General features: G+C 42.0%; 1 protein-coding gene across 2 annotated transcripts; it reads left to right on the top strand.

Moving 5' to 3' along the window:
- The first annotated feature begins 1,831 nt into the window (after positions 1-1,831).
- Positions 1,832-26,852, top strand: LOC106567851 (neuroligin-3). Of its 2 annotated transcripts, XM_014137662.3 has the most exons (7): positions 1,832-2,045; positions 4,796-5,477; positions 6,970-7,020; positions 8,396-8,545; positions 9,338-9,523; positions 21,759-22,548; positions 24,479-26,852. In XM_014137662.3, the coding sequence occupies exons 2-7, from the start codon at positions 4,994-4,996 to the stop codon at positions 25,347-25,349; spliced, it is 2,532 nt and encodes an 843-aa protein (XP_013993137.1). In that variant the 5' UTR covers positions 1,832-2,045; positions 4,796-4,993; the 3' UTR covers positions 25,350-26,852. The 2 variants fall into 2 exon arrangements, with proteins under 2 accessions (XP_013993137.1, XP_013993139.1); XM_014137664.3 differs by lacking the exon at positions 6,970-7,020 and having other exon boundaries at positions 1,833-2,045.
- Positions 26,853-27,481: the final 629 nt, after the last annotated feature.

The following is a 27,481-nucleotide window of genomic DNA, read 5'->3' as shown; positions in this document are numbered from 1 at the left end:
TTGGCGTTCCCACTCACTACAAGCCCACTGTCGAGCAGTGGGAGAGCATGGAACGAGATGGATTTTGGCCGACATTCTGCAAATGTTCTAATCGACGAAACATTTGATCTCAATACCGTTTTCTGTTCCCAAAACTACAATCTGTTCCGAAAAGAGTGGACTAAGTTTTGTAGACTTTGCCATTTGCAAAGGTTTTCAAAAATCGCGTTGTTTAGAAGGTGCGTTCAGGCGAATGGAGTTATTGCATACGCTCAATTCACAAAGTAGGCGTTAGCTAACGGAATGCAGATGATGCTCGGGCTTGTCTCTGCCCACCTCCTTGCTTGTTCTGCCCACTATGACTAATTTGTTCCCATTGGAAACGACATGCTGTGGTCTATCTTGGTTTAGTTCTAAAAAAATATTTGGTTTAATTTTCGTGATTTTGTCAGCTAACACATCTATAGAGAATGATAGTGGCATCTAGTGGCCAAAAGGCCATATTAGCATGGGCAGCGCCATTGAAGGCTTTCAACATTTTAATGTAGTCAACTAGGTGGGACTTACAACTTCATTGGCTGATCCAGCTCTTAGTGACCCTGTTGGAGTCATGTCCAACCGGATCATCAGGAGGGATTAGCCAATCGTGAAGAAGAAAATTGACCACTTCAAAATAGAGAGAGCCTCATTGGCGCTGCCCGTGCTGTCACAGACGCTATAATGGCACAGATACAAGATGAGTCCTCTATCATTATGGGGTACTTTAACAACAAAATGGTGAAGGCGTATACCGGTCAATAAAAATATGAATGACAAGTAAAGAGCTGATTGGCCTGCTCAGACAGTGAGCCAATTAAAAGTCTCAGTAAAAAACATGAAGTCATCCTCTATGAGGAAATAGCAATTATTTTTTAAACGGTTTGATGTGGGGCTTTGGAAGCATTTCTTTCTCTAATTTGTACTTTGGTCACAAATATAAGTATAGGACCAATCAACAACATTATTTGCGTACGCGTTAACAGATTATGAGTTTTTTAAAGTGAGATTTTCACTGGACAGTTACTTTAAAACATCGTTTCCCACTGAAGTTGCCCACGATGGCTGTGATATTTAAACTTACCACAAGGGAGCGCTGTCCAACGCAGCATCAGCACCAGATACTGCATGTGTTTGGGTGGGTGATGCTGAGCGCCTCTTTATAATTGGAACTTCTTTTACAACTATAAACCATTTACTATATTAGACCATTCACATTTTAATGTTTTAGTAAAGACATCTAATCAAAGGCTAAATTCCTTATTCATTACCAGCACCATTTTCCCATTCAAACGTTGACATGGTTTTAGCAGAATTTGCTGAATATTTTCGAATGATTCCCATTGAATTGTCAGGAAGACAATGCAGATTATAGGCCTATCCTTAAACAGCATTGGCTATGCTTAGGCTATCACACACCCAGCCTACATTTAGACCCTTATATTTGAATTTTAAATTAGATGAGACCTGAGTCTGCATCACTCTGTGTCTTTCATTAGGCAGTTTTTCCTAGCCACTGTGCTTCTACATCTGCATTGCTTGCTGTTTGGGGTTTTAGGCTGTGTTTCTGTATAGCATTTTGTGACATCTTCTGATGTAAAAGGCCTTTAGAAATACATTTGATTGATTACACAAGGGACCCGGGGAAAGTCTACCTGATGCGTTAGATTCCATATAGCCTAATTATTACAATGAAATATACATAATTTTGATTAGACCATGATAGAGATACATTCCCTTTACTTCTTTACTGCCTGTCTGTCAGCTCACGCGTATCCCCATGGTTGCCTAGAAACGCGAAGACAGTGGGCGCTCCTGACCTTGCCGTCGTGAACGAGCTGCGCGCGCACAAACCAAGAGGGCTAATATATTAATGTTAATCAAGAAGACAAAATAGAACATGTGAATTGAAAGCAAAATATTTGCATGCGATTTAAAAAATAATAATAATGAAATGTAGTGCCATGAAAACGAAATGATATGGAGAAGAGCAAACCGGGGATGAAGAGTAGGAGCCTCCGTTAGAGCAGGTGAGTCGAAAATTCCCTTTCCATGAGATGAAGGTTTGGCAAGATTTTACTACACACCACGATCCCACATAGCAGGATCATGGGTATTCTTTTCATAATATGATGTATTTTAATTGCAGCACATCTAAACATAATTGTATAATATGTTGATGATATTTAGATGTTTTGCATGTGATAATTAGGGTCAACATTTGCAACGTTTTATTCATCAACCGCATCCTTGGTGTTTATTTGGGAATTTGGAGGAGCAGGGCTGTCTGTGGCTTGGTCTTTTGTGTGAACGTCTGGTTTTCAGTCTCTTTTTCACTCTGACATTTTAACGCATCGTTGCCTATTACTGGTGAATCAATGCCACCAGCTCACCTTCAACGAGGTGTTCTGTGACATTATCATCCTTATACCCTGTAACCGTGCATGTTTTAGTTTTTACACTAAAACGAGTTGGACTAATTGAACGATTTGGAAGGATTAACACTGATTAAATTGCAAGGGCACCGGATTTGGCTATAGCACCTTACGTGCCTTACAGAGATTCGAGAAATAAACTGCTTTATTTGCGCCGCACTCCGGTTACCTTTTAGCCATCACCATTCTGCCAATGGTCACAGGCTGCTACCTTGGAATCGCTATAATGCAATTGGGATTCATTAACACAAATGTATAGGCGAGATGTCAAAGCATGTCATGTGTGTCCAATTACACTCCCCGTGTAGAGTAATTCACTACAAGTTGTCATTGGGGATGTGGTTGTAATTGTGCTTATGACTGGCTTAGCCAATAGGGCCACTGATATCATTACATTATTGTGGGCCTGTCACCGCAATAACGGACCTCAACAATGTTGTTTTTTCAAACGCATCTTTAAATGCATAAATTATTTTTTTGCCCAGCTGTGGCCCATAAATGCAACATTTGTAGACTATATTCATGATGTTAACACACCTGTTTTGAGTGTGCTCTAACTTATGGTTAATTGTCTGTATTTGACATATTTGAGTATATTCGAAAGCATTAGGCTAATGGCCTACACTCAAAGTGACCATTGTTGTTCTCTATGTATTTTCTTAATCAACAGCCTTTTCATTGGGACTGAAAATTGCACACAGCTCAGGAAAGTAGGACAGGTTGCAGCATTTAGTTGCAGACTTAGACACAGGGCTGGCCTGTCAGTATTTTGAAGTGATGATTTTAATATAAGGATATTGAGAACTCTGGATTATTTATTTATTTTCAATGTAGGCTACACACACTGCATGGGCATCAGATAGCTCCCACAGCATTGCAAGTATAAGAGACAGAGGGTTGTAATCTATTCGTATTCATGTCTTGTCGGGAAGTCTCTTCCATCTCCCCTGCTAGTCTAAACGCAATCCTATGTGTTTAGGGAATACACCTCGTCAGCTTTGCCTGGCCCCCTGATTAACCTGCTCAAAGTATAAGTAGCTGAGGCTTACTTTGTCAACCTTTAGCCTGTTTCTGTATCCATACATCATCCAATAAATTGCAATCATTGCACAAGTTGAAAATAAACAAATAAAAACAGCCTATATAGGTGATAATGAGACATGATAGACATTTTTCTATCATGTTAACTACCCCCACCCACACATGGTCCTAGCTACATTCACCACTCCTTTCTGTTCTATTTTCACAACCCAGCTTGTACACTTTTGAAGAGGTAGAGGACTCAGAGATATTTCAGTTTTTTGACAGAATCATTATCTGTTCATTCCAGAAAAGAGTAGGTTTACTTTCAGGTGCCTCTACCATGGTCTATCAATAAATGCTAAAGGAATTATTTTAGGGAAACAAACTTGTGCTTGCATGTTCTTGGAGTCATCCATACCGACAAGCAAGTACCCAGCCTGATGACCCAGGAGACTGGTTACACTGTTTCTATTGCCTGTAGCTCTGCAACACTGTTGTTTCACTGTTTTCATTAGGATTTAGTCTACTGTTTAGATGTTTTACTGGAGGGTTGTTGTTGCCATTCTGCTGTGGCTCTATACAATACACATGCAGGCATCATGGGTAAGAACATGATTATATGGCACTGTACTTCCTTCCATCACAGCTTTTCATCCTTCCACTGAAAGGTTACATCAGTGTTGTTTTTCTGATATTTCTGTCCCGTTCATTACTGTCTTTTAAATGAGAGAAAGTGAATGTGCAGTATACTACTAAATCCCTTATTTCCAGATGCACTGCAGTATACAACATTCTGCCTTCATCGATGCAGATGTTTTTTCAGATAGTTCAAATCTTCTCCCCATGGTAATGTTAGCCCACACTAGAACCATGAAAGGGTGTTTATACAGAACATGACGCTGGAAATTATATCGCCTATTTGTAGAGTAATATTTGTCCCAGGTGAAATCGTAAAAAAAAAGAAGACAATTGAGGCCAATGAGCATATCCTCTGCGATATATATTTACATATACAGTATTTACATTCACATTCTGCTGGATTACAGACAATACTACCACTCACTCACCAAAGTAGTGTGTTCAAATGGTCCCTTGAGTTCTCCCAAGTGATTAGTGTGCTTTGAAATGATTGTGTGGGTTGTCTACAGGGAGCCTATCTTCTGTGAAAGCATACGGATGATGAGCAACTCTCGCTCTATATATTTAGAAGCCCCAGTTTTCAAGTAATCTGGCAACATAGTCCCGTCAGTATACTCAGGGGCATTGCAGTAAGCAACCCACCGATGTTTGCTCACCTAACCATTTGTCTCTCTTGTTTGCAGCTCGGTTTCAGAACAGCAATGAGAATTGGAGCTGGAGATGAGTGAATACCTGGGCTTTGTTAATTTGTTTTTAGTAACCATTGGAGCCCAGGGCAGGTTGAGCGATGCCTGGTTAAGTGGAATACAGTAGGTCATAGGGGTTGAGAGGACACTCGAGTGTACATTGGCGTGGTGCAAGGGCACTCACTTGCCCAGAACATGTGTTTGGCAGAGTTTACGCACCATGTGTTGCCTGCACACCTATCAAATCGGCGAGGAACCGCAACCATCGCCACCCGCCGTGGTCTTTTAATGTGGATGTTATGTTCCTACTGGCCATTTACAGTGGTGACCAGCCAGAACTTCAACCCGACTGTGAACACCCAGTTTGGGAAGCTGAGGGGCCTCCGGGTCGCGGTGCCAGGCGAGGTCCTTAAGCCCGTTGACCAGTACCTTGGGGTGCCATACGCTGCCCCTCCCATCGGGGAGAAGCGCTTCATGCCCCCAGAGCAGCCCTCTTCCTGGTCAGGGATCAAGAATGCTACCCACTTCATGCCCGTGTGCCCTCAGAACATCCGCAACACAGTGCCTGAGATCATGATGCCCATATGGTTTACCTATAACCTGGACACAGTGGCCAACCTCATTCAGGATCAGAACGAGGACTGTTTGTATTTAAACATCTATATTCCAACAGAGGATGGTGAGTGGAACGGGTAAAATGGACCAAAGGGACAATCCATGTTGTTTACTGTATTACCCTTGCTGTCACCTTGCAATCATCGTGTTTTGCGTATGCAGCAGTTGTCATTGTGCATCTCATTTGTGCCACCCCAAGTTGTTTTCTCATCCAAAGTCATGTCACCAACTCTTCTTCATCCTGTTACACTGTTGACTCCGTTCATTGTGTTCTCTACGGGAAAATCACACACTGATATAAAACCTATTATTGCGTCAGACAACTAATAATTTAAAGTCAGAATATAGCCTACAGCATGGCCTAACCTAACTACTGGGAATGGCTCAATAGTTATGATAAATCAGACTCAGACATTTGTTAGGCCGGTGAAATGTTTATTATTGTGCACTAGAGGCCTGTTGTTTACAATGTGAACGCCTTATCCGTGGAACAATCTGAGGTGCAATACATTTATATATTTCTATGCTATGGATCTGTAGATCAATATTTACTTGACAAATTCGGAGGTGCTTAGTCTCAAGTAAACACTATTGTGATTGATAAACACATTTCCTTTCCTTCATTTCTTTTGTAGAGTATTAGGGCTCATACAATATACAGACCGAGTGCATGTGAAAATGGACTGTGTGCAACATTGTGAAATCATTATGATTATTATTTAATTCGATGTATATCTTTAACCCCCTATCCCACTGCCTCCCTTGTATAGTTCCTGAGGTGATGCAAAGTAAACCGGGTTGGGAATTGGGTGCCTGCATGCTTCTTCAATTTTTCAGAGCCTTCTGTTATTTTGTAGTCTTTCATTCGTTTTTCAGTCAAAAGAATATCCAAGGAATGTGCCAGAAAACCCAACAAGAAAGTATGTAGAGAAGAAGGTATGTAAGCTAACAAAGGAGTAAAAAGGAGCAAAGTGACTTCAGAGTTGGCTCAAAACCAAGATCACATCGTCATCGTATTTGAAAATCAAACACAGTAGAGCCCGATATATTAGAGAGCGATATATTAGAGACCGATATATGTCGGTCAGAGGTGTGTGCGTCCATCCATGCCTGAGAGTGTGTGTGTCTCTGCTGGGAGAAATTAAGAACAATCCAGAGTAAGATCATTCCACACAATAACATCCACCCATGACATGTTTATTCGAAAAACACATTGATTTCTATACATTTTTTATTTGTTATTATTGGATAGCCATTAATGAAAGAAATCAACATTCTGATGTCAAAAGTTACTGTTTGTACAATATATAAATCAATTTTTTTCTGATTGAGTCATGGCAATGAAAAGGAGAGTATATCATATCTTACCTCAAATTCTGCATAGCCTATGTTTACTGCAAACAAACATCCTTTTGTTTTTACAGTAATGCCATTTTTGACAGATTTTCTGAGACACAGATTGGGATATCACTATCTTCCTTCCTTGGTGGTCAATCATGCTATTTTTGAATTCTCTTGTACTTTTTTGTTTTTTTCCTCCTTGATGTGATTCCTAGGGGCCCACAGCAAGAGTCAAGGAGTGGATTTCTCTCATGGTGACAGTGAAGGTATTTTTGGTGCTCAAAGTTTAATGCATGACTTTTTTTTTTGGACACTTTTTGACTTTTGATATTTTCCTAGACTTTCGTCTTCGATCTTACCTTTGACAACTCAGAAGTGGTTCAACCTTAGTTTATCAGTGGGCATGCCAAGTCAATTATAAGTCACTTGATTCTCTCAGTGTCTTCGCTATTTCACTCTCAATTGATTTGATTTGGACATCCATATCATATCTGCAGTATTTTTTGTGTCATGGATTTTTTGGGACACTGAATACTGATTTTGTCCTCTAACAGCCCCCTTGAAGACAAATGCTGGTCAATTTGCCATTGATCCCAAATTTACTCCATTTGAACAATGACTCACATGGGTTATTTCTTATGTCTTTGTGGCTATACCAATCAACAAAGATATTATTTTATAGTACCGTAAATGGAATGGGAGTGCAATAAATGCACATATACAGTACCTCTTCATGTTTTGAAAAGTGAACATTTTGCTGTGTCTTCTAGGGATCACAGACTGTGCTATCTATAACCAACTACATCTTATCTCAAAGTCTCCTCCACTACCTCTCTGTGGGTCTCATGAGAGGACCGTATGAGGATGAAGCTATTACTATTCACTACATACCGTACTGTTCAAGAGATTGAGTGTGATGTAGGAAATGGGTGTCTTATGTTATTTTATGGCAACTCACACCTTTCTCACATTGACACTGAACTTACAGTTAAGGTCATATGCCTTATTCTTTTTGTGAACAATTTATTTATTTCTTTGTAAAAAAAAATTCATTGGGGAGGGCAGTTATATTGTGGGGAGGGTTTATATGCCTCATTCTGATGAAAAAACTATATTTAGTAGTAGTTGTTTTAGATGCAGAGAAAATCATGTCCTGCAATTTAACCACTATTATGACAAATGAATTGATCGGAGCATGGTGCACAGAAACGACCACCTTGTCTGAAGAAGCATGCTCTGTTGAACATAGTGAACACATAGTATTAACCAGATACACTTTAGAGATACTAGATGTGAAAACGGTATATTGCTAATAATAGAATATTAGAACATGGCTCAGGCTCTAGTATAAACACAGTTTTGTGGGGGGAAAATATTGACATAATATAGATCCCTGTTAGGCCTGTATGAATAGTGTCCTTGCTTTGCATTCTTGTCTCCATTGGTGCGTCACAACCAAGACCCTAATCACCGAAGCACATCTGCTAAAATCAATACCATTACCTTGAGCTTACCTTCAGCTTTAGTGGTGTAAATGTTGCTGAGTCTACCGTCTGGTAGGGGTTACAGTATTCTGATGTTGCATTACCTTGCCTGTAAACCTTTACAGTACAAATAGTAAATGGCTGATTCTCTCTGCAGACATTCGGAACACTGAGGCTAGGCCTGTGATGGTCTACATCCATGGAGGATCCTACATGGAGGGGACAGGGAATATGATCGATGGGAGTGTGCTGGCCAGCTATGGGAATGTCATCGTCATCACTCTCAACTACAGGGTCGGAGTACTAGGTGATGGGATTCTCTTACTATCTCTGAATGGTGTCTGTGGAATTTCTTTTCAGTCTAGAAGATACATTTTCTTCTACTCATAATGTTGATCTCCACACAGAGATCCAATTAATATGTACGCTTATGCCAGTTATTCAAACTTAAATTAATTTGTTACATTTCTATCATTTGCTATGTAAGTCATTTTCTCCTGGTGTGTAATGTATAATCCCAGGTTATGAAGGCAAGGTCTTTTTCAGTATGTTATTGTGTTGAGGAGGGAGTAAGATTAGAAATCCTCAGTCAGAGGATAATGTTTAGGACTATTAATCGCCTGCTTGGTGTATACAAGCTACAATATTCCAAAACACTGTTCATCTTTTTTTAACTAACCTGCAGAGAAATTGACCGCTTTTGTCAGGCCTGGAAGACTGATTTAAATAGGAAGGGATGCAGGAATCACAGCCAAGGTCTGGAGTCTTTCTTGTAGGAGCGATGTCACAGCTGTAACATTTCATGTATCTCTGTGCGAGGGGCGGAAAGGGCCTGCCCCCCTGTCTGTGATTGATACTGCATAGTGGAGAAGGCATATTGGAGAAAAAGACTGGTTGCAACTCAAGGAACCGTGCAGTGAGAGTATCCTTATGAAAAGGAGGAGGAGGAGGAGGAGGAGGAGGAGGAGGAGGAGGAGGAGGAGGAGGAGAATGATGTACTGAGCTAGGTATTTAACCTGCTCTGGTATGGTAAATCACAGATAAAAGTGTGACAAGAAAGAAGTTAAATAACACTAATATCCTCTGCTGTACACTTCAGGGTTCCTCAGTACAGGTGACCAGGCAGCTAAAGGAAATTATGGACTCCTGGACCAGATCCAAGCCCTGCGTTGGATCAGCAAGAACGTTGGCTATTTTGGAGGAGACCCTGGTCGCATCACTGTCTTTGGATCTGGGATTGGAGCCTCCTGCGTTAGCCTGCTCACACTGTCCCACCACTCTGAGGGTAAGACTAACACTCAACCTGTATAGACAGGGTGGGGGGATGGGATGGGGATAGTCACCAGTGAATTTCAGGCCGAATGGGAATGCCTTTATATAGCTTTATTGCCTGATAAACACACACAGGCCCCGTGATTCCTCAGCCTGCAGTTTTCACAGACACATACTAGGTACTATATTATCTGGTACTTCATCTCAATGTATAGCTTTATGTGGAGCATTAACATTAATGTGTTGTGCTCTGTAGTATTGCTTCAGGGAAGTGACTTTATTCACTGTGTTGAAACAGATCTACTGTTATCTGCTTTTATTTCTACTTTGATGTTTTTATGCAAAAATAAAATATTATATTTCTGTATTATGCCATTATTTAGTTTTACCTTTACATTATAAAGGGTGTTCGGAAAGTATTCAGATCTCTTCCCTTTTTCTACATTTTGTTACGTTACAGTCTTATTAAAAAATGTACTAAATTATATTTTCCCCTCATCAATCTACACACAATACCCCATAATGACAAAGTGAAAACAGGATTTTAGATATGTTTGAAAATTTATAAAAAATTTAAAATATAAATATCTTATTTATGTAAGTATTCTGACCCTTTGCTATGGGACTCAAAACTGAGCTCAGGTGCATCCTGTTTCCATTGATCATCCTTGAGATGTTTCTATGACTTGATTGGAGTCCACCTGTGGTAAATTCAATTGATTGGACATGATTTGGAAAGGTCCCACAATTGGCAGTGCATGTCAGAGTAAAAACCAAGCCACGAGGTTGACGGAATTGTCTATAGAGCTCCGAGACAGGATTGTGTCGGGGCACAGATCTGGAGAAGGGTACCAAAAAATGTCTGCAGCATTGAAGGTCCCCAAGAACACAGTGGCCTTTGGAACCACCAAAGACTCTTCCTAGAGCTGACCACCTGACCAAACCGAGCAATCGGGGACAAGGGCCTTGGTCAGGGAGGTGACCAAGAACTCGATGGTCACTCTGACAGAGCTTCAGAGTTCCTCTGTGGCGATGGGATAACCTTTCAGAAGGACAACCATCTCTGCAGCACTCCACTAATAAGGCCTTTATGGTAGAGTGGCCAGACGGAAGCCACTCCTCAGTAAAAGGCACATGATAGCCCGCTTGCAGTTTGCCAAAAGGCACCTAAAGGACTCTGAGACCATGAGAAATAAGATTCTCTGGTCTGATGAAACGAAGATTGAACTCTCAGCGGCAGGGACTGAGCTAAAGAGGATCTGCAAAGAAGAATGGGAGAAACTCACCAAATACAGGTATGCCAAGCTTGTAGTGTCATATCCAAGAAGACTCAAGGCTGTAATCGCTGCCAAAGGTGCCTTAAACAAAGTACTGAGTAAAGGGTCTGAATATTTATGTAAATGTGATATTTATTATCATTATATTTTATAAATATGCAAACATTTCAAAGCCTGTTTTTGCTTTGTCATTGTGGGTTATTGTGTGTAGATTGATGAGAGAGAAAAAAAACTACTGAATACATTTTAGAATAAGGCATTAACGTAGCAAAATGTGGAAAAAGTCAAGGGGTCTGAATACTTTTCCGAATGCGCTATATACAATCCTTATCCTCAACTAAAAAAGGAATAGTTTCACCAAAATGGTGCCGGAGAAGAAGGCTGACGTTTTACGTGGCCCCAACTGATTGTGTTTTTTGTTCGTATATTTGCATTGTTTGTAACTTATTTTTTAACTTATTTTGTACATAATGTTGCCGCTACCATCTCTTATGACTGAAAATAACTAATGGACATCAGGATTGCGATTACTCACCACGGACTGGCAGAATCCTTTTTTCCCTTTAACGAGTCTGATGAGCCCGACTCAAATTATATACTGCTTTCTTGGGAACAGGCCCAGATCCCCTTGATTTGCGTGGAGAAAAAGGGGCCAGAGGGCGGGCTGCCTTCTGAGAATTCATTGGCGATCAAATAAACCCCTACTTCCTTCCATTCTGCTAGCAAACGTGAAATCTTTGGGGAATAATATCGATGACCTACGCGGAAGATTAAACTACCAACGGGACATTCAAAACTGTAATATCTTATGCTTCACGGAGTCGTGGCTGAACGGCGACACTATCAACATACAGCTGGCTGGTTATACGCTGGTTATACGCTAACAGCGATGTCTTGTAAGACAAGGGTCGGCGGACTATGAATTTTTGTAAATAACAGCTGGTACACGATATCTAAGGAAGTCTCGAGCTATTGCTCGCCTGAGGAGTATCTCATGATAAGCTGTAGACCACACTATCTACCTAGAGAGTTTTCATCTGTATTTTTCGTAGCTGTTTACATACCACCACAGACTGAGGCTGGCACTAAGACAGCATTGAATGAGCTGTATTCCCCCATAAGCAAACAAGAAAACGCTCACCCAGAGGCGGCGCTCCTAGTAGCCAGGGACTTTAATGCAGGGAAACTTAAATCCGTTTTACAAAATTTCTATCAGCATGTTAAATATGCAACCAGAGGGAAAAGAAATCTGGACCACCTTTACTCCACACACAGAGACGCATACAAAGTTCTCCCTCGCCCTCCATTTGGCAAATCTGACCATAATCCTATCCTCCTGATTCCTGCTTACAAGCAAAAATTAAAGCAGGAGCACCAGTGACTAGATCAATAAAAAAGTGATCAGATGAAGCAGATGCTAAGCTACAGGACTGTTTTGCTAGCACAGACTGGAATATGTTCCGGGATTCCTCCGATGGCATTGAGGAGTACACCACATCAGTCATTGGCTTCATCAATAAGTGCATTGATGACGTCGTCCCCACAGTGACCGTACGTACGTACATACCCCAACCAGAAGCCATAGATTACAGGCAACATCCGCACTGAGCTAAAGGCTAGAGCTGCCGCTTTCAAGGAGCTGGACTCTAATCCAGAAGCTTATAAGAAATCCCGCTATGCCCTCCGACGAACCATCAAACAGGCAAAGTGTCAATACAGGACTAAGATCGAATCGTACTACACCGGCTCTGACGCTCGTCGGATGTGGCAGAGCTTGCAAACCATTACAGACTACAAAGGGAACCACAGCTGAGAGCTGCCCAGGGACACGAGCTAAACTACTTCTATGCTCGCTTCGAGGCAAAGAACACTGAAACATGCACAAGAGCACCAGCTGTTCCGGAAGACTGTGTGATAATGCTCTCCGCAGGTCAACATTCACAAGGCCGCAGGGCCAGACGGATTACCAGGATGTGTACTGTGAGCATGCGCTGACCAACTTGCAAGTGTCTACACTGACATTTTTAACCTCTCCCTGACCGAGTCTGTAATACCAACATGTTTTAAGCAGACCACCATAGTGCCTGTGCCCAAGAACACTAAGGTAATATGCCTAAATGACTACAGACCCGGATCACTCACAGAGTGCTTTGAAAGGCTGGTCATGGCTCACATCAACACCATTATCCCAGAAACCCTAGACCCACTCCAATTTGCCTACCGCCCCAACAGATCCACAGATGATGCAATCTCTATTGCACTCCACACTGCCCTTTCCCACCTGGACAAAAGGAACACCTATGTGAGAATGCTATTCATTGACTACAGCTCAGTGTTCAACATAATAGTGCCCTCCAAGCTTATCAATATGCTAAGGACCCTGGGACTAAACACCTCCTTATGCAACTGGATCCTGGACTTCCTGATGGGCCGCCTCAGGTGGTAAGGGTAGATAACAACACATCCGCCATGCTGATTCTCACCACAGGGGCCCCTCAGGGGTGCTCAGTCCCCTCCTGTACTCCCTGTTCACTCATGACTGCACGGCCAGGCACGACTCCAACACCATCATTAAGTTTGCCGATGACACAACAGTGGTAGGCCTGATCACCGACAACGATGAGACAGCCTATAGAGAGGAGGTCAGAGACTTGGCCATGTGGTGACAGGACAAAAACCTCTGCCTCAACGTGATCAAGACAAAGGAGATGATTGTGGACTACAGGAAAAAGAGGACCGAGCACGCCCCCATTCTCATCAACGGGGCTGCAGTGGAGCAGGTTGAAGGCTTCAAGTTCCTTGGTGTCCATGTCACCAACAAACTAACATGGTTCAAGCACACCAAGACAGTCGTGAAGAGGGCACAACAAAATCTATTCCCCCTCAGGAGACTGAAAAGATCTGGCATGGGTCCTCAGATCCTCAAAAGGTTCTACAGCTGCACAATCGAGAGCATCTTGACTGGTTGCGTCACTCCCTGGTATGGCAACTGCTCGGGGTCCAATCACAAGGCACTACAGAGGGTAGTGCGAACTGCCCAGTACATCATTGGGGCCAAGCTTCCTTCCATCCAGGACCTCTATACCAGACGGTGTCAGAGGAAGGCCCTAAAAATTGTCAAAGACTCCAGCCACCCTAGTCATAGACTGTTCTCTCTGCTACCGCACGGCAAGCAGTACCGGAGCGCCAAGTCTAGGTCCAAGAGACTTCTAAACAGCTTCTACCCCCAAGCCATAAGACTCCTGAACACCTAATCAAATGGCTACCCAGACTATTTGCATTGCCCCCCCCCCCCCCCCCTCTTTTACACCGCTGCTACTCTCTGTTGTTATCATCTATGCATAGTCACTTTACTAACTCTACCTACATGTACATATTACCTCAACTAACCGGTGCCCCCGCACATTGATTCTGTACCGGTACCCCCCTGTATATAGTCTCGCTGTTGTTATTTTACTGCTGCTCTTTAATTACTTGTTACTTTTATTTCTTATTCTAATCCGTATTTTTTTAAACTGAATTGTTGATTAGGGGTTTGTAAGTAAGCATTTCACTGTATGGTCTACACCTGTTGTTTTCGGCGCATGTGACTAATAAAATTTGATTTTATATTTAAACGAGTTCAGTTCACGTAACTGGGTTGACTTTAAAATGAGGGACAGACTTAAAATTAAATAAATAAATTAAATAAATGCAAATCTTCAGAAATGTCTTTGTCAAAGCAAGAATATAACTAGAGCTTTACAGTGATAGTGAAACCTTGAATACATTTGGGGTTAAGCGGGATAAAACCTTCATGTCATAATGCCGAATTTTCCATGTGGTCTATAATAAAGGGCACATCATTTAATTTAACAGGCTTTTGAAATTCACTATTGGTAAACAATTTCTACTTAAAATATCAAAGGGACGCGAAATGTACTCTATTTGTGGTACGCCCCAACTCCAAATGGATCCAATCGAGTCCTTCAGAGGAAGTGAATTGTTTGGATATGTGGCTAGGGTGGTGGGGTAGTGGTACAGTTAAGTGATGGCTATTGTTCTCCTCTCCTAAATATAATCAGACTAAAAGCTTTGCCTCTTAAAGAGTGAACCCCTTTAACAGATCCACCTATAAATTCAAGGTAGTGTATGGATGGAGTCTAACTATCTAGCTATCTATCAATTTAACTTTATATATTTACATTTTATACATCAAGACATGTGTACACAGAGCACATACCATGCAGCATCTATTAATCAATATAATAATCTTTAAACCTCACTCTGTTTTACACTCACTAATTTATCCCCAGCGTTTCAGAAAGATTTGCTCGTATTTCTTTCTTGCCCTCACGAGAGTAAATGGAAGGAGGGTTGTGAATGAATTGAGGAATGTCACTCAATCTGAAACAAAGATAGTGGCGTCTGTGCCTTTCCATCACCCACAACACACACGCGCGCGCGCACACACACACCACACACACACACACACACACACACACACACACACACACACACACACACACACACACACACACACACACACACACACACACACACACACCACCTCTTCTCCTCTAATCAATCAGCCCTTTATTACATCAGGCCACAGCTCTAAAGGCACCAGAGCCGGCTTAGGCCCCTCTCACTGAGATTGTGTGAGCCAGCGTGATACTGTGGTATACAGACAGACTAAGCAAATCTTTATATCATATATTTTTCAAGCATTAATCAAGAACCACGATCACCATTGGCGATATAATAAAATATATATATATTCACTGGGAGAAATGTTTTCCAGATGTTTTTCCACTGCCTGGCTGTGTAAAATGAGGTTGTTTCACTACAGGCCAAATTTGGTTTGATGGGATCATAACAAAGTAAAAAACAGGAAGGTCAGTTAAGTGAATAATAGAAGTGAATCATATAGTATAATCAAAGTGGATAATTTAAGGGACTAAAGAGCAGTGGGATTTGTCCTTTGTTTTCCAGACATGTCTGCTTTGGTTAGTGGATGTGATGTATGTCCTGGTAGCTTGAAGCTACACTTCAGCTCAATGCTCAGGTCCTTGCACTGACTGTAATCTATGGCCCTCTGAATATACTGTCTTTATCTGACAGTATGCATTATGTGGGTTGAATGCTGTAACAACACAGAATAAAAACATTGAAAGTCCCGTTTGGGCTCCCGAGTGGCGCAGCGGTCTAAGGCACTGCATCTCAGTGCTAGGAGTGTCACTACAGACCCTGTTTAGATTCCAAGCTGTATCACAACCGGCCGTGATTGGGAGTCCCATTGGGCAGCATACAATTGGCCCAGCTTTGTCCGGGTTAGTGTTTGGCCGAGGTAGGCCGTCATTGTAAATAAGACTTTGTTCTTAACTGACTTGCCTAGTTATATAAAAGGTTAAATAAAAATAAATTAAAAAACAGTAGTGAATGCCCATTTCTACTTATCACTTATTAACCATTTATTCACATTACTTTACTTTAATAAACATTTTATGACTTTATTATTATAATAAAATAAATACGTTTTACCTCCTTTTTCTCCCAAATTTCATGATATCCAATTGTCTTATCGCTGCAACTCCCAAACGGGCTCGGGAGAGGCGAAGGTTGAGTCATGCGTCCTCCAAAACATGACCAGACAATCCGCGCTTCTTAACACCCGTCCGCTTAACCCGGAAGCCAGCCGCACCAATGTGTCGGAGGAAACACCATCCAACTGACAACCGAAGTCAACCTGCAGGCGCCCGGCCTTCCACAAGGAGTTGCTAGAGTGTGATGAGCCAAGTAAAGCCCCCCTGGACAAGCCCTACCCTAACCTGGGCGACGCTGGGCCAATTGTGCGCCGCCCTATGGTACTCCCGGTCGGTTGTGACACAGCCTGGGATCGAACCCGGGTCTGTAGTGACACCTTAGACCGCTGCGCCACTCGGGAGGCCCCATGACTTTATTATTTCATTCAAAATGCTGCTGCCTATGCTGTCTGACAAAATCACTATTTTAGTAGTTCTTCAAAGTAAATAAGTCATACTTTTATGACCCTGAAAACCAACTGTCAATCACTTAGATCATGTATTTTCAGGCTTGCGAAGCAACTGCTTTCTATCCCTCTCGATTGGCCTTCTCTCTTCTCTCAGTCTCCATGTCTTGCTCCGCACAGACCGGACAAGTTTAAGCGGGCGTGCAATCGATTATGGTCATTGTAGTTAATTACCACGTTTTCTGCGCTAAACTGTGTAGAATATTGGCCTGTTGGAAACTACAACTCCCTACTACATTGCACAGTTCAGGCTTGATCTGATTTATCCATATAGAAACTGCATATTGAGCTCAGAAAAAAACAGAACGAAATGGAATTCAAATACAGTGAGGGAAAAAAGTATTTGATCCCCTGCTGATTTTGTACGTTTGCCCACTGACAAAGAAATGATCAGTCTATAATTTTAATGGTAGGTTTATTTGAACAGTGAGAGATAGAATAACAACAGAAAAATACAGAAAAAGGCATGTCAAAAATGTTATAAATTGATTTGCATTTTAATGAGGGAAGTAAGTATTTGACCCCTCTGCAAAACATGACTTAGTACTTGGTGGTAAAACCCTTGTTGGCAATCACAGAGGTCAGATGTTTCTTGTAGTTGGCCACCACGTTTGCACACATCTCAGGAGGGATTTTGTCCCACTCCTCTTTGCAGATCTTCTCCAAGTTATTAAGGTTTCTGACGTTTGGCAACTCGAACCTTCAGCTCCCTCCACAGATTTTCTATGGGATTAAGGTCTGGAGACTGGCTAGGCCACTCCAGGACCTTAATGTGCTTCTTCTTGAGCCACTCCTTTGTTGCCTTGGCCGTGTGTTTTGGGTCATTGTCATGCTGGAATACCCATCCACGACCCATTTTCAATGCCCTGGCTGAGGGAAGGAGGTTCTCACCCAAGATTTGACGGTACATGGCCCCGTCCATCGTCCCTTTGATGCGGTGAAGTTGTCCTGTCTCCTTAGCAGAAAAACAACCCCAAAGCATAATGTTTCCACCTCCATGTTTGACGGTGGGGATGGTGTTCTTGGGGTCATAGGCAGCATTCCTCCTCCTCCAAACACGGCGAGTTGAGTTGATGCCAAAGAGCTCCATTTTGGTCTCATCTGACCACAACACTTCCACCCAGTTGTCCTCTGAATCATTCAGATGTTCATTGGCAAACTTCAGACGGGCATGTATATGTGCTTTCTTGAGCAGGGGGACCTTGCGGGCGCTGCAGGATTTCAGTCCTTCACGGCGTAGTGTGTTACCAATAGTTTTCTTGGTGACTATGGTCCCAGCTGCCTTGAGATCATTGACAAGATCCTCCCGTGTAGTTCTGGGCTGATTCCTCACCGTTCTCATGATCATTGCAACTCCACGAGGTGAGATCTTGCATGGAGCCCCAGGCCGAGGGAGATTGACAGTTATTTTGTGTTTCTTCCATTTGCGAATAATCGCACCAACTGTTGTCACCTTCTCACCAAGCTGCTTGGCGATGGTCATGTAGCCCATTCCAGCCTTGTGTAGGTCTACAATCTTGTCCCTGAGATCCTTGGAGAGCTCTTTGGTCTTGGCCATGGTGGAGAGTTTGGAATCTGATTGATTGCTTCTGTGGACAGGTGTCTTTTATACAGGTAACAATCTGAGATTAGGAGCACTCCCTTTAAGAGTGTGCTCCTAATCTCAGCTCGTTACCTGTATAAAAGACACCTGGGAGCCAAAAATCTTTCTGACTGAGAGGTGGTCAAATACTTATTTCCCTCATTAAAATGCAAATCAATTTATAACATTTTTGACATGCGTTTCTCTGGATTTTTGTTGTTGTTATTCTGTCTCTCACTGTTCAAATAAACCTACCATTAAAATTATAGACTGATCATTTCTTTGTCAGTGGGCAAACGTACAAAATCAGCAGGGGATCAAATACTTTTTTCCCTCACTGTAATTGCCAGATAAATTAGTTGTTTAAAAACTGAAAAATAACCCTAATTTCGGTTAATCGCTCAGCATTAATATTCAAATACAGGTCTCAGAAAAACAAATCATATTTGAAAGTATTTTGAATATCTCTCATAAAAACCTAATATTTGAGGTATTTGAAAATATGCAAGTTTAAAAAAAATTATAATATTTGATGGCAGTCAAATATTTGATAAAGAACAAAAAAATTACTACAGTTCAGTTAATCTAAATATATGATCTTAAGTACATGGTTTGGAGAGCTCTTAGATATGAACCTCAATATAACCTATAGCCCTGAATGAAATACATGAGGGACGTGGAATCACCTCAACATTAGAGTAGACCACTTTTACTGCTTCAGAATGACTAACAAATATATTTTTCATAATGAGACAAGGTAATACTAACACTTGACATCAAGTTGTTATACATGTGTAGTAACTTTGATTATTACAATAGAAACATTGTTGTTACATAGGACTTTGGAAATGGCTTTATAATTTAATATTAATGGAGTTATTACATAAGTGGAATAAGAAACAGTCACTATTCCTCTTGTGTACAGTAGTTAAAAGTAATTACAGTTTTATTCCACAGACACAAGAACAGTTTAATGTTAAGTGTTACTGAGAATGCTAATAGTAACAAAATATGGCTATTAAGTGTCGAAAGGAAATCAACTACAGCTAAGGTAGGTGGAAAATCAAAAAACTATCCCTTTACAGACGGTATAGTGTGTGTTTGAAAGAAGAACACTTACCCTCAGATGGACAGAGGTTCCAAGTAGTTTTTTGTAAGTATCCAAATTGATGTTTGTAGTGTTTGCAAATGGCTTGTAATTACTCTGCAGTATTTTCAGGTATCATAAAATTAATTGCAGCTTTCGACCTTTTCAGTGGCATGTTGAAAGAGCCATACAATAGTTGAGTGTCACAACTTATTTATACTTATCTTATACTTACAAAATGTAATTGGTTAATTGGTTTGACTTGATTATGTACACCTGGGGCAATTGACATTCAGGAGAATGGACATTTACAAAATGTTCAGATATAAATGTATTGTATAGATCAAATATGACTGCCTGATAGATTGGAATAGTATAGGAGATTGTGTGTGCTCTATTCATGTAAAGGGGTGCGTAACTGGTGGCAGGGAAGTCAGACGCAGGAGAGCAGAACTAGGTAGTAGCCGGAGCAGTTTAATCCAAAAACCAACGGCATAAAAATACAACAGAACAATGGGTACAAAAACCCGACGTGCACCAGTAAACATGTGCACAAGCACTTACAACAAACAATTCCACACAAAGACATGGGGGGAACAGAGGGTTAAATACACAACAAATAATGAGGGAAATGGAAACCAGGTGTGTAGGAAAACAAGACAAAACAAATGGAAAATGAAAAGTGGCTCGACGCTGGCTAGAAGACCGGTGACGCCGACCGCCGAAAGCCGCCCGAACAAGGAGAGGAAACAACTTCGGTGGAAGTTGTGACAATTCATTCTATCTTCAACATGCAGTTCCGATACAGTCCTGCCATTAGTTGAAGGCAGCCAATCCAATAGTTTCAGAAAAGTAGTCCCTTACTGAGATCTGTATTCAAATATTTTTTTAAGTACTTGTTTTCTCAGATCTGTATTCAAATTGTTTTAATAAGTAGTTACTTTCTGAGATCTGTATTTAAATAGCTTTAAAAAGTAGTCATTTCCACAAACTATGTTTAAACTACAGGTATCCCAGGTCTGAATTATACACATTTTGCAATGACTTGTTAATATGATTTCTGAGTGCCTAACAATATCCCCCTGGAGGTCAGCGCCACTGGGCACGTTCCCTGCGTTCACAGTCGGTAATTCGATCATGATTCATACAAGGTAGTTGGCTAGACTAATTTACCAATCTGAAAGATTTTTTGACATGGGCTAATGGATAAATAGAGAGAAACTTCTGATGCACAATCAAATTTCAAAATTACTGTACACGTCCTTCAAATAAAGTGGTGGCCCTGCATAGCCAAGTAGTCTTTGGTTAAAGAGTGTCCCTGAGGACGCAGCTATTGAGACACGATGCGATGACTGACTTTGTGTGTGCTACTCTGGTGTTTTTAGTTCCCTGCATGAGGGCTGCCTGTTATCGCATACACACCTGCTCACACACCCCCTGATGTGGTATTGATTTTGGAGCATGGTTTCTGTCAATGTTTATTATTTGGTTTGCCTGGCTGTCCACGGACCTCCATTACACTTGGTTCTGATGGACATGCTGTGACTGTCAGCAGAGAGAGTGAGAGAGCTGTGAGTGTCAGCAGAGAGAGAGAGAGAGCTATTCCACATCAAGATCACTGGACCAATTCCTGCACAAAGTTAGGTTGAATTAATAGTATTTCTTAAAATGTAATCTTAAAGGTTCATTTAACAGTCAGTGATGTTTTCAACAAGGCTACTGTGTGTATTCACAGTGGAGTCACTGACTCATTCCCAAAATCAGTGCTCTCACAGATGAGTGCCACAAATATGATGCCTTTGTGTTGAGTGAGAGTTTAATTAATTCAAATCCCTTTTTAATGTGGCCAATGTTTTGAGACCTTGCATATGCACCACTTACTAAGCTTTATTTTTAATTGTGAATTATATACTCTCAATTAGAATTAATATCATTTTTAGAGTTCCATCCTTTCCCTCGATATTATTTAGTGATTTATCTTTCGTTAAAGGAAAATTAAAGTTAACTGAGACTGCAGATACACAGATTGAAAAAGCGATGTTGATGAGGTTTGTCTATCACGATCTCAGATGAAATTGTGCGGTGAACACAAATTATCATCAAAAGTCTGGTCAAAACTGACCTCTCATCATCAGAACCTAGATAGAGATCCTATGAAGCTACCAATATGTTTTCCGGGTAGGCCTAAAAATGTACTTTCTCAGATGGTTGTTGACCAAACAGCCCTCCTCTGATCTATGTTTGTGTCTGTCCGTGCTGTGATCTCCTCAGGCCTGTTCCACAGAGCCATCATCCAGAGTGGCTCAGCCCTGTCCAGCTGGGCCGTTAACTACCAGCCTGTCAAGTACACCCGCATGCTGGCCGAGAGGGTGGGCTGCAACGTGCTGGACACCCTGGACATGGTGTCCTGCCTGCAGAAGAAGAGTGCCAGAGAGCTGGTGGAGCAGGACATCCAGCCAGCCCGCTACCACGTAGCCTTCGGCCCCGTCATCGATGGTGACGTCATCCCCGATGATCCCGAGATCCTGATGGAGCAGGGCGAGTTCCTCAACTATGACATCATGCTGGGCGTCAACCAGGGGGAAGGGCTGCGCTTTGTGGAGACTGTTGTGGACCTGGAGGACGGCGTATCTGGCAGCGACTTTGACTTTGCTGTGTCGGACTTTGTGGACAGCCTGTATGGCTACCCGGAGGGGAAGGACACCCTGAGGGAGACCATCAAGTTCATGTACACGGACTGGGCTGACAGGGACAACCCGGAGACCAGGAGGAAGACATTAGTCGCCCTGTTCACTGACCACCAGTGGGTGGAGCCCTCGGTGGTGACGGCTGACCTGCACGCCCGCTACGGCTCGCCCACATACTTCTACGCCTTCTACCACCACTGCCAGAGCCTGATGAAGCCTGTGTGGTCGGACTCGGCCCACGGGGACGAGGTGCCCTATGTGTTTGGCATCCCCATGGTGGGAGCCACTGACCTGTTCCCGTGCAACTTCTCCAGGAATGACATCATGCTCAGCGCTGTGGTCATGACCTACTGGACAAACTTCGCTAAGAGTGGGTGAGTACATTACACTGAGATCTGGTCAGCCTTGATTGTATAGTAAAATAATGGGGTCATTCTTTCCCATTTGTGTCCCTGTATTTTCCCAAAATGTTTTCCTAATCATATTTAGATGCGCATTGAAGCCTGTGCAGAAGAACCAATATTTATAGATATACAGTATAGACACACTTCACATGTACAGAGCCTTCAGAAAGTATTCGCACCCCTTGACTTATTCCACATTTTGTTGTGTTACAGCCTGAATTAAAAAATGATTACATTTAGATTTTTTTGTCCGTGGCCTACACATAATACCCCAGGATGTCAAAGTGGAATTCTGATTATTTTTATTTTTCCAAATGAAATATCGAATCAATAAGTATTCAATCCCTTTGTTATGTCAAGCCTAAATAAGTACAGGAGTAAACATTTGCTTAACAAGTTGCATGGACTCACTCTTTGTGCAATAATAGTGTTTAATATGATTTTTGAATGACTACCTCATCTCTGTACTTTGAGCATGGTGAAGTTATTAATTACACTTTGGATGGTGTAACAATACACCCGGTCACTACAAAGACACATGCGTCCTTCCAAACTCAATTGCCGGAAAGGAAGGAAACCGCTCAGGGATTTCACCATGAGGCCAATGGTGACTTTAAAACAGTTACAGAGTTGAATGGCTGTGACAGGAGAAAACTGAGGATGGATGAACAACATCGTTGTTACTCAACAATACTAACCTAATTGACAGAGTGAAAAAAGGAAGCCAGTACATAATACAAATATTCCAAAACATGCATCCTGTTTGCAACAAGGCACTAAAATAATACTAGAAAATGTTATGTTTGAGGCAAATCGAATACAACACATTACTTATTTTCAAGCATAGTGGTGGCTGCATCATGTTATGGGTATGCTTGTAATCATTAAGGACTGGGGAGATTTTCAGGATAAAAAAGAAACGGAATGGAGCTAAACACAGGCAAAATCCTAGAGGAAAACCTGGTTCAGTCTGCTATCTACCAGACACTGGGAGATGAATTCACTTTTCAGCAGGACAATAACCTAAAACACAAGGCCTAATCTACATTGGAGTTGCTCACCAAGAAGACAGTGAATGTTCCTGAGTGGGCGAGTTACAGTTTTAACTTAAATCTACATGAAAATCAATGGCAAGACCTGAAAATGGTTGTCTAGCAATGATCAACAAACTATTTGACAGAGCTTGAATAATTGTTTTAAGAATAATGGACAAATGTTGCACAATCCAGGTGTGGGAAGCTCTTAGAGACTTATCCAGAAAGACACACAGCTGTAGTCGCTGCCAAAGGTGCTTCTACAAAGTATTGACTCAGGGGTGTGAATACTTATGTAAATTAGATATTTGCAAACATTTCTAAAAACATGTTTTCACTTTGTCATTATGGGGTATTGTGTGTAGATGGGTGAGGAATTCAGGCTGTAACACATCAAAATGAGGAATAGGTCAAGGAGTATGAATGCTTTCTGAAGGTACTGTAGAATTGTAGATGATTCTCAGTAGAAGTAGGGTTTTGAATGTGCTTCAATGAAAAATGTAGGGCAGTGTTTCCCAAATCCAGTCCTCGAGTACCCTCAGCGGTACACATTTTTGTTGTAGCCCCAGACAAGCACACCTGATTCAACTTGCCAACTAACCATCAAGCCCTCATTGAGTTGAATCAGGTGAGTTTGTCCGGGTCTACAACAATGATTTGTGCTGTTTGGGGCACTCGAGGACTGAAGTTGGGAACACTGATGTAGGGAATGCTGAGCCCTTGAGGAGAGACTGTGACATTACATCAACCAGTCTCACAGCTCGCAACTTGCCTGTTGACATCCCCCATAATGAAACAAATGAAAGCTTAATGTCTTCTATATGGGTAGTTAATCTCTGATCCCTGTCTTCACTGTTTATTTGCAGGGATCCCAACAAGCCAGTTCCCCAGGACACCAAGTTCATCCACACCAAGGCCAACCGCTTTGAGGAGGTGGCCTGGTCCAAGTACAACCCCCATGACCAGCTGTACCTTCACATTGGCCTGAAGCCTCGCATCCGTGACCACTACCGCGCCACCAAGGTCGCTTTCTGGAAGCACCTGGTGCCCCACCTGTATAACCTCCATGACATGTTCCAATACACCTCCACCACCACCAAGGTCCCTCCCCAGGACACCACCAACTCCAACGGTAAGAGGACTGGCACCACCAAGCGTCCGCCTGTCTCCACGGCCCACAGCAGTAATGGGGATGGGGAGGAAACGGGTCCTCTGATCGTGGCTAACCCGAGAGATTACTCCACTGAGCTGAGTGTCACCATCGCTGTGGGCGCCTCACTACTGTTCCTCAATGTGCTGGCCTTCGCCGCGCTCTACTACCGTAAGGACAAGCGCAGCCGGCAGGATGGCCACGGCAGCCCCCATCAAGCCAGCCCCCAGCGACAAAGCAATGGCAACGAAGTGAGCCACACCACCACCACCATCGACGAGAGCCTGTCCCATCAGATGACCCAGAGCAGCCAGATGAACCAGTGTGACACCCTGCATGACCTCCATGATCTCCATGACCTCCATGACCTCCATGACCTTCACGACCCCCTGCACCTCTCCACCAACATGGACTACACCATGACCCTGCGCCGCTCACCAGATGACATCCCCCTGATGACACCCAACAATATCACCATGATCCCCAACTCCTTGATGGGCCTTCCCAATATGCACCCCTACAGCACCTTCCCAGCTGGGTACAACTCCACAGGCCTGCCCCACTCCCACTCCACCACCCGGGTATAGACCCAGCCTGGGACAGATGACATACAGACCACAGGGGACAGAGATTGTAGAGGTGAGTTGAGGTGCGTGCTGTGCTGTACAGTAGTTTAGGAATGAATACAAAACAGTAGTTGGGATGGGATGCGTGGGTAAGATAAGTTTGAATTTATGTTCATGCTGCAAGAGCCATGCAAAGCTTTTTCTGCTCGAAGGGTGCAGAATTGCCGCCAATATACTACTGCCTCCTCTTCCTCACAGAAGGAGGTCTATAAGCAGTGTCATTTTCTTATAATCATTTTCAAAGCCTTTGTGAGCTGGTTAAAACATGGGAAAAAAGCTTTTTATTTCCCATTCTTGTCTTTTGAGGGTAACATTTATTTGTTTCTTTCTTGTACGACCTCAGTATAATGTTTGTACAGTTGGATTTGTACGGGAAGCTTTTTTCTTACTATGATATCTGCTTTGATTTTCAACAATTCTTTGTGGAACAATTAACATCTGGACTCATCCCTGACTGAAAGAACATTTGTAAAAAGCAGAAAATCTGTGTTATGAAGCTATTTTATACATATTCCTCATGTTACTCACAACTTAAAAGGGTATTTTTTACTTACTGACTAAAGAATGGCTTGTTACTGTAACATTCTCTGCTTAGAGAAATAATGTTACGGCGACTGTGATGAATTGAACCTTTACTACAACATTGATTACAATTTGTAGTAAAAGTATCACATTTATCCAAACAATATTTCTATTTGAATATGCACAACGTGTGTGCGTTCGTGTGTGCGTGTGTGTGTGTGTGTGCGTGTGTTTGTGTCTGTTTGCGTGCGCGAATGTTTGTGAGCGTGCGTGTGTCTGCGCACACGCGAAGTGTAATGTAAAAGTGTAAATTGGTAAGACATTTGTTTGAAGTATTGGCTTTCATCATATTAGTGTTGTACTCCGATCTATGGTCGTCTGTTTAAGTACCTTTGTTATTTTTCAGTTAACTGTGTCTTCTTTTGCTAAACACGTACTGCGAATGCGACTTCTGCTTTGTTATAAACAGAGAATAGCTTAAGATGGCACCTACTCTAAACAACTGATATGATTCCATTGGCTTGGCTTGTTTGTACAGAATAAACTTAGACCAGCAGGTTTTTTATTGTTATTTGTCTATATGAATATAAAGGTATTCAGTAAGATAATTAAGTATATCACAATTGTATGTATAAACTACCTGAATCAATCAGATTTTAAAGAGTTTTGCTTAAAATATTGCAGATTGAGCAAACTGAGTTTCACCCATAGGCTTCATCCCATTTACACAAAACCCAGATTTTGCAGCATAACACGTTTTGAAGCATTACTATGAAAGGCTCTTTTGAATTCAATGTGAACACTTCACAGTATTATTCTGGGAGAATGCACATCGCTCTGAGAATTATTGTCATCTTGCTTTCTTTGATACGATCATAGAACACAATTGACTAATACTACTGTTCAATATCAATGGGCTGATTAAAGATTTTTTGGAACTGAGTTGTCTTCTTGTCAAAATCCATCAACAGCTTTACTATGAGTCAGATATGGCTAGATGGCCAATCTAATTCAATTGTATCACATATCAAGATTATTTTTCAACGGAAAACAAACAGCACAATTTCAGCTTGGATTTCAGCATCGGGGCAATGCCCCATATATGACTGGGACCAGTTGAGATTACATAGACACAGCTTTAGCATATTATCATAATCTATGGTACATTTGTAACTGTATGTTGATTTTTTGGTCAAGGGCTATGACTGGGGAAAGTCAAAGAGGATAAGAGGGTACAGGCACACTCCAAAAAGACAGTGTGGTGTTTGCTCCAGCTGCACACTGGGACCATTGTAAAGAGTGGGCTTTGACATCAACTGGGTCAGGGATGAGGGAGGGGAGGGAGGGAGAGTAGCAGCTGGATCCAGCCCTCAATGTCCCCTTGTTAGTCTACTTAATCAATGTCAGTCCAGTGGCATTTCCATGGTAGGTCTTTTGTTTTATACCTTTGGTCTGTATATTCTTCATATCTCTCTGTGTTTCCTGAAGATGCTTCTCTGAAGAGCCGAACACACCCAGCAGCCAGAGCTTGCTCTCATTGACCATGTGGTGCCCTTTACGTACCTCAGATA

This window comes from Salmo salar, chromosome 13 (genome assembly GCF_965601325.2).
Source record: "Salmo salar chromosome 13, fSalSal1, whole genome shotgun sequence".
NCBI lineage: Eukaryota > Metazoa > Chordata > Actinopteri > Salmoniformes > Salmonidae > Salmo > Salmo salar.
Note: the sequence above shows the minus strand (reverse complement) of the source record. Positions and strands in the feature narration are given on the sequence as shown.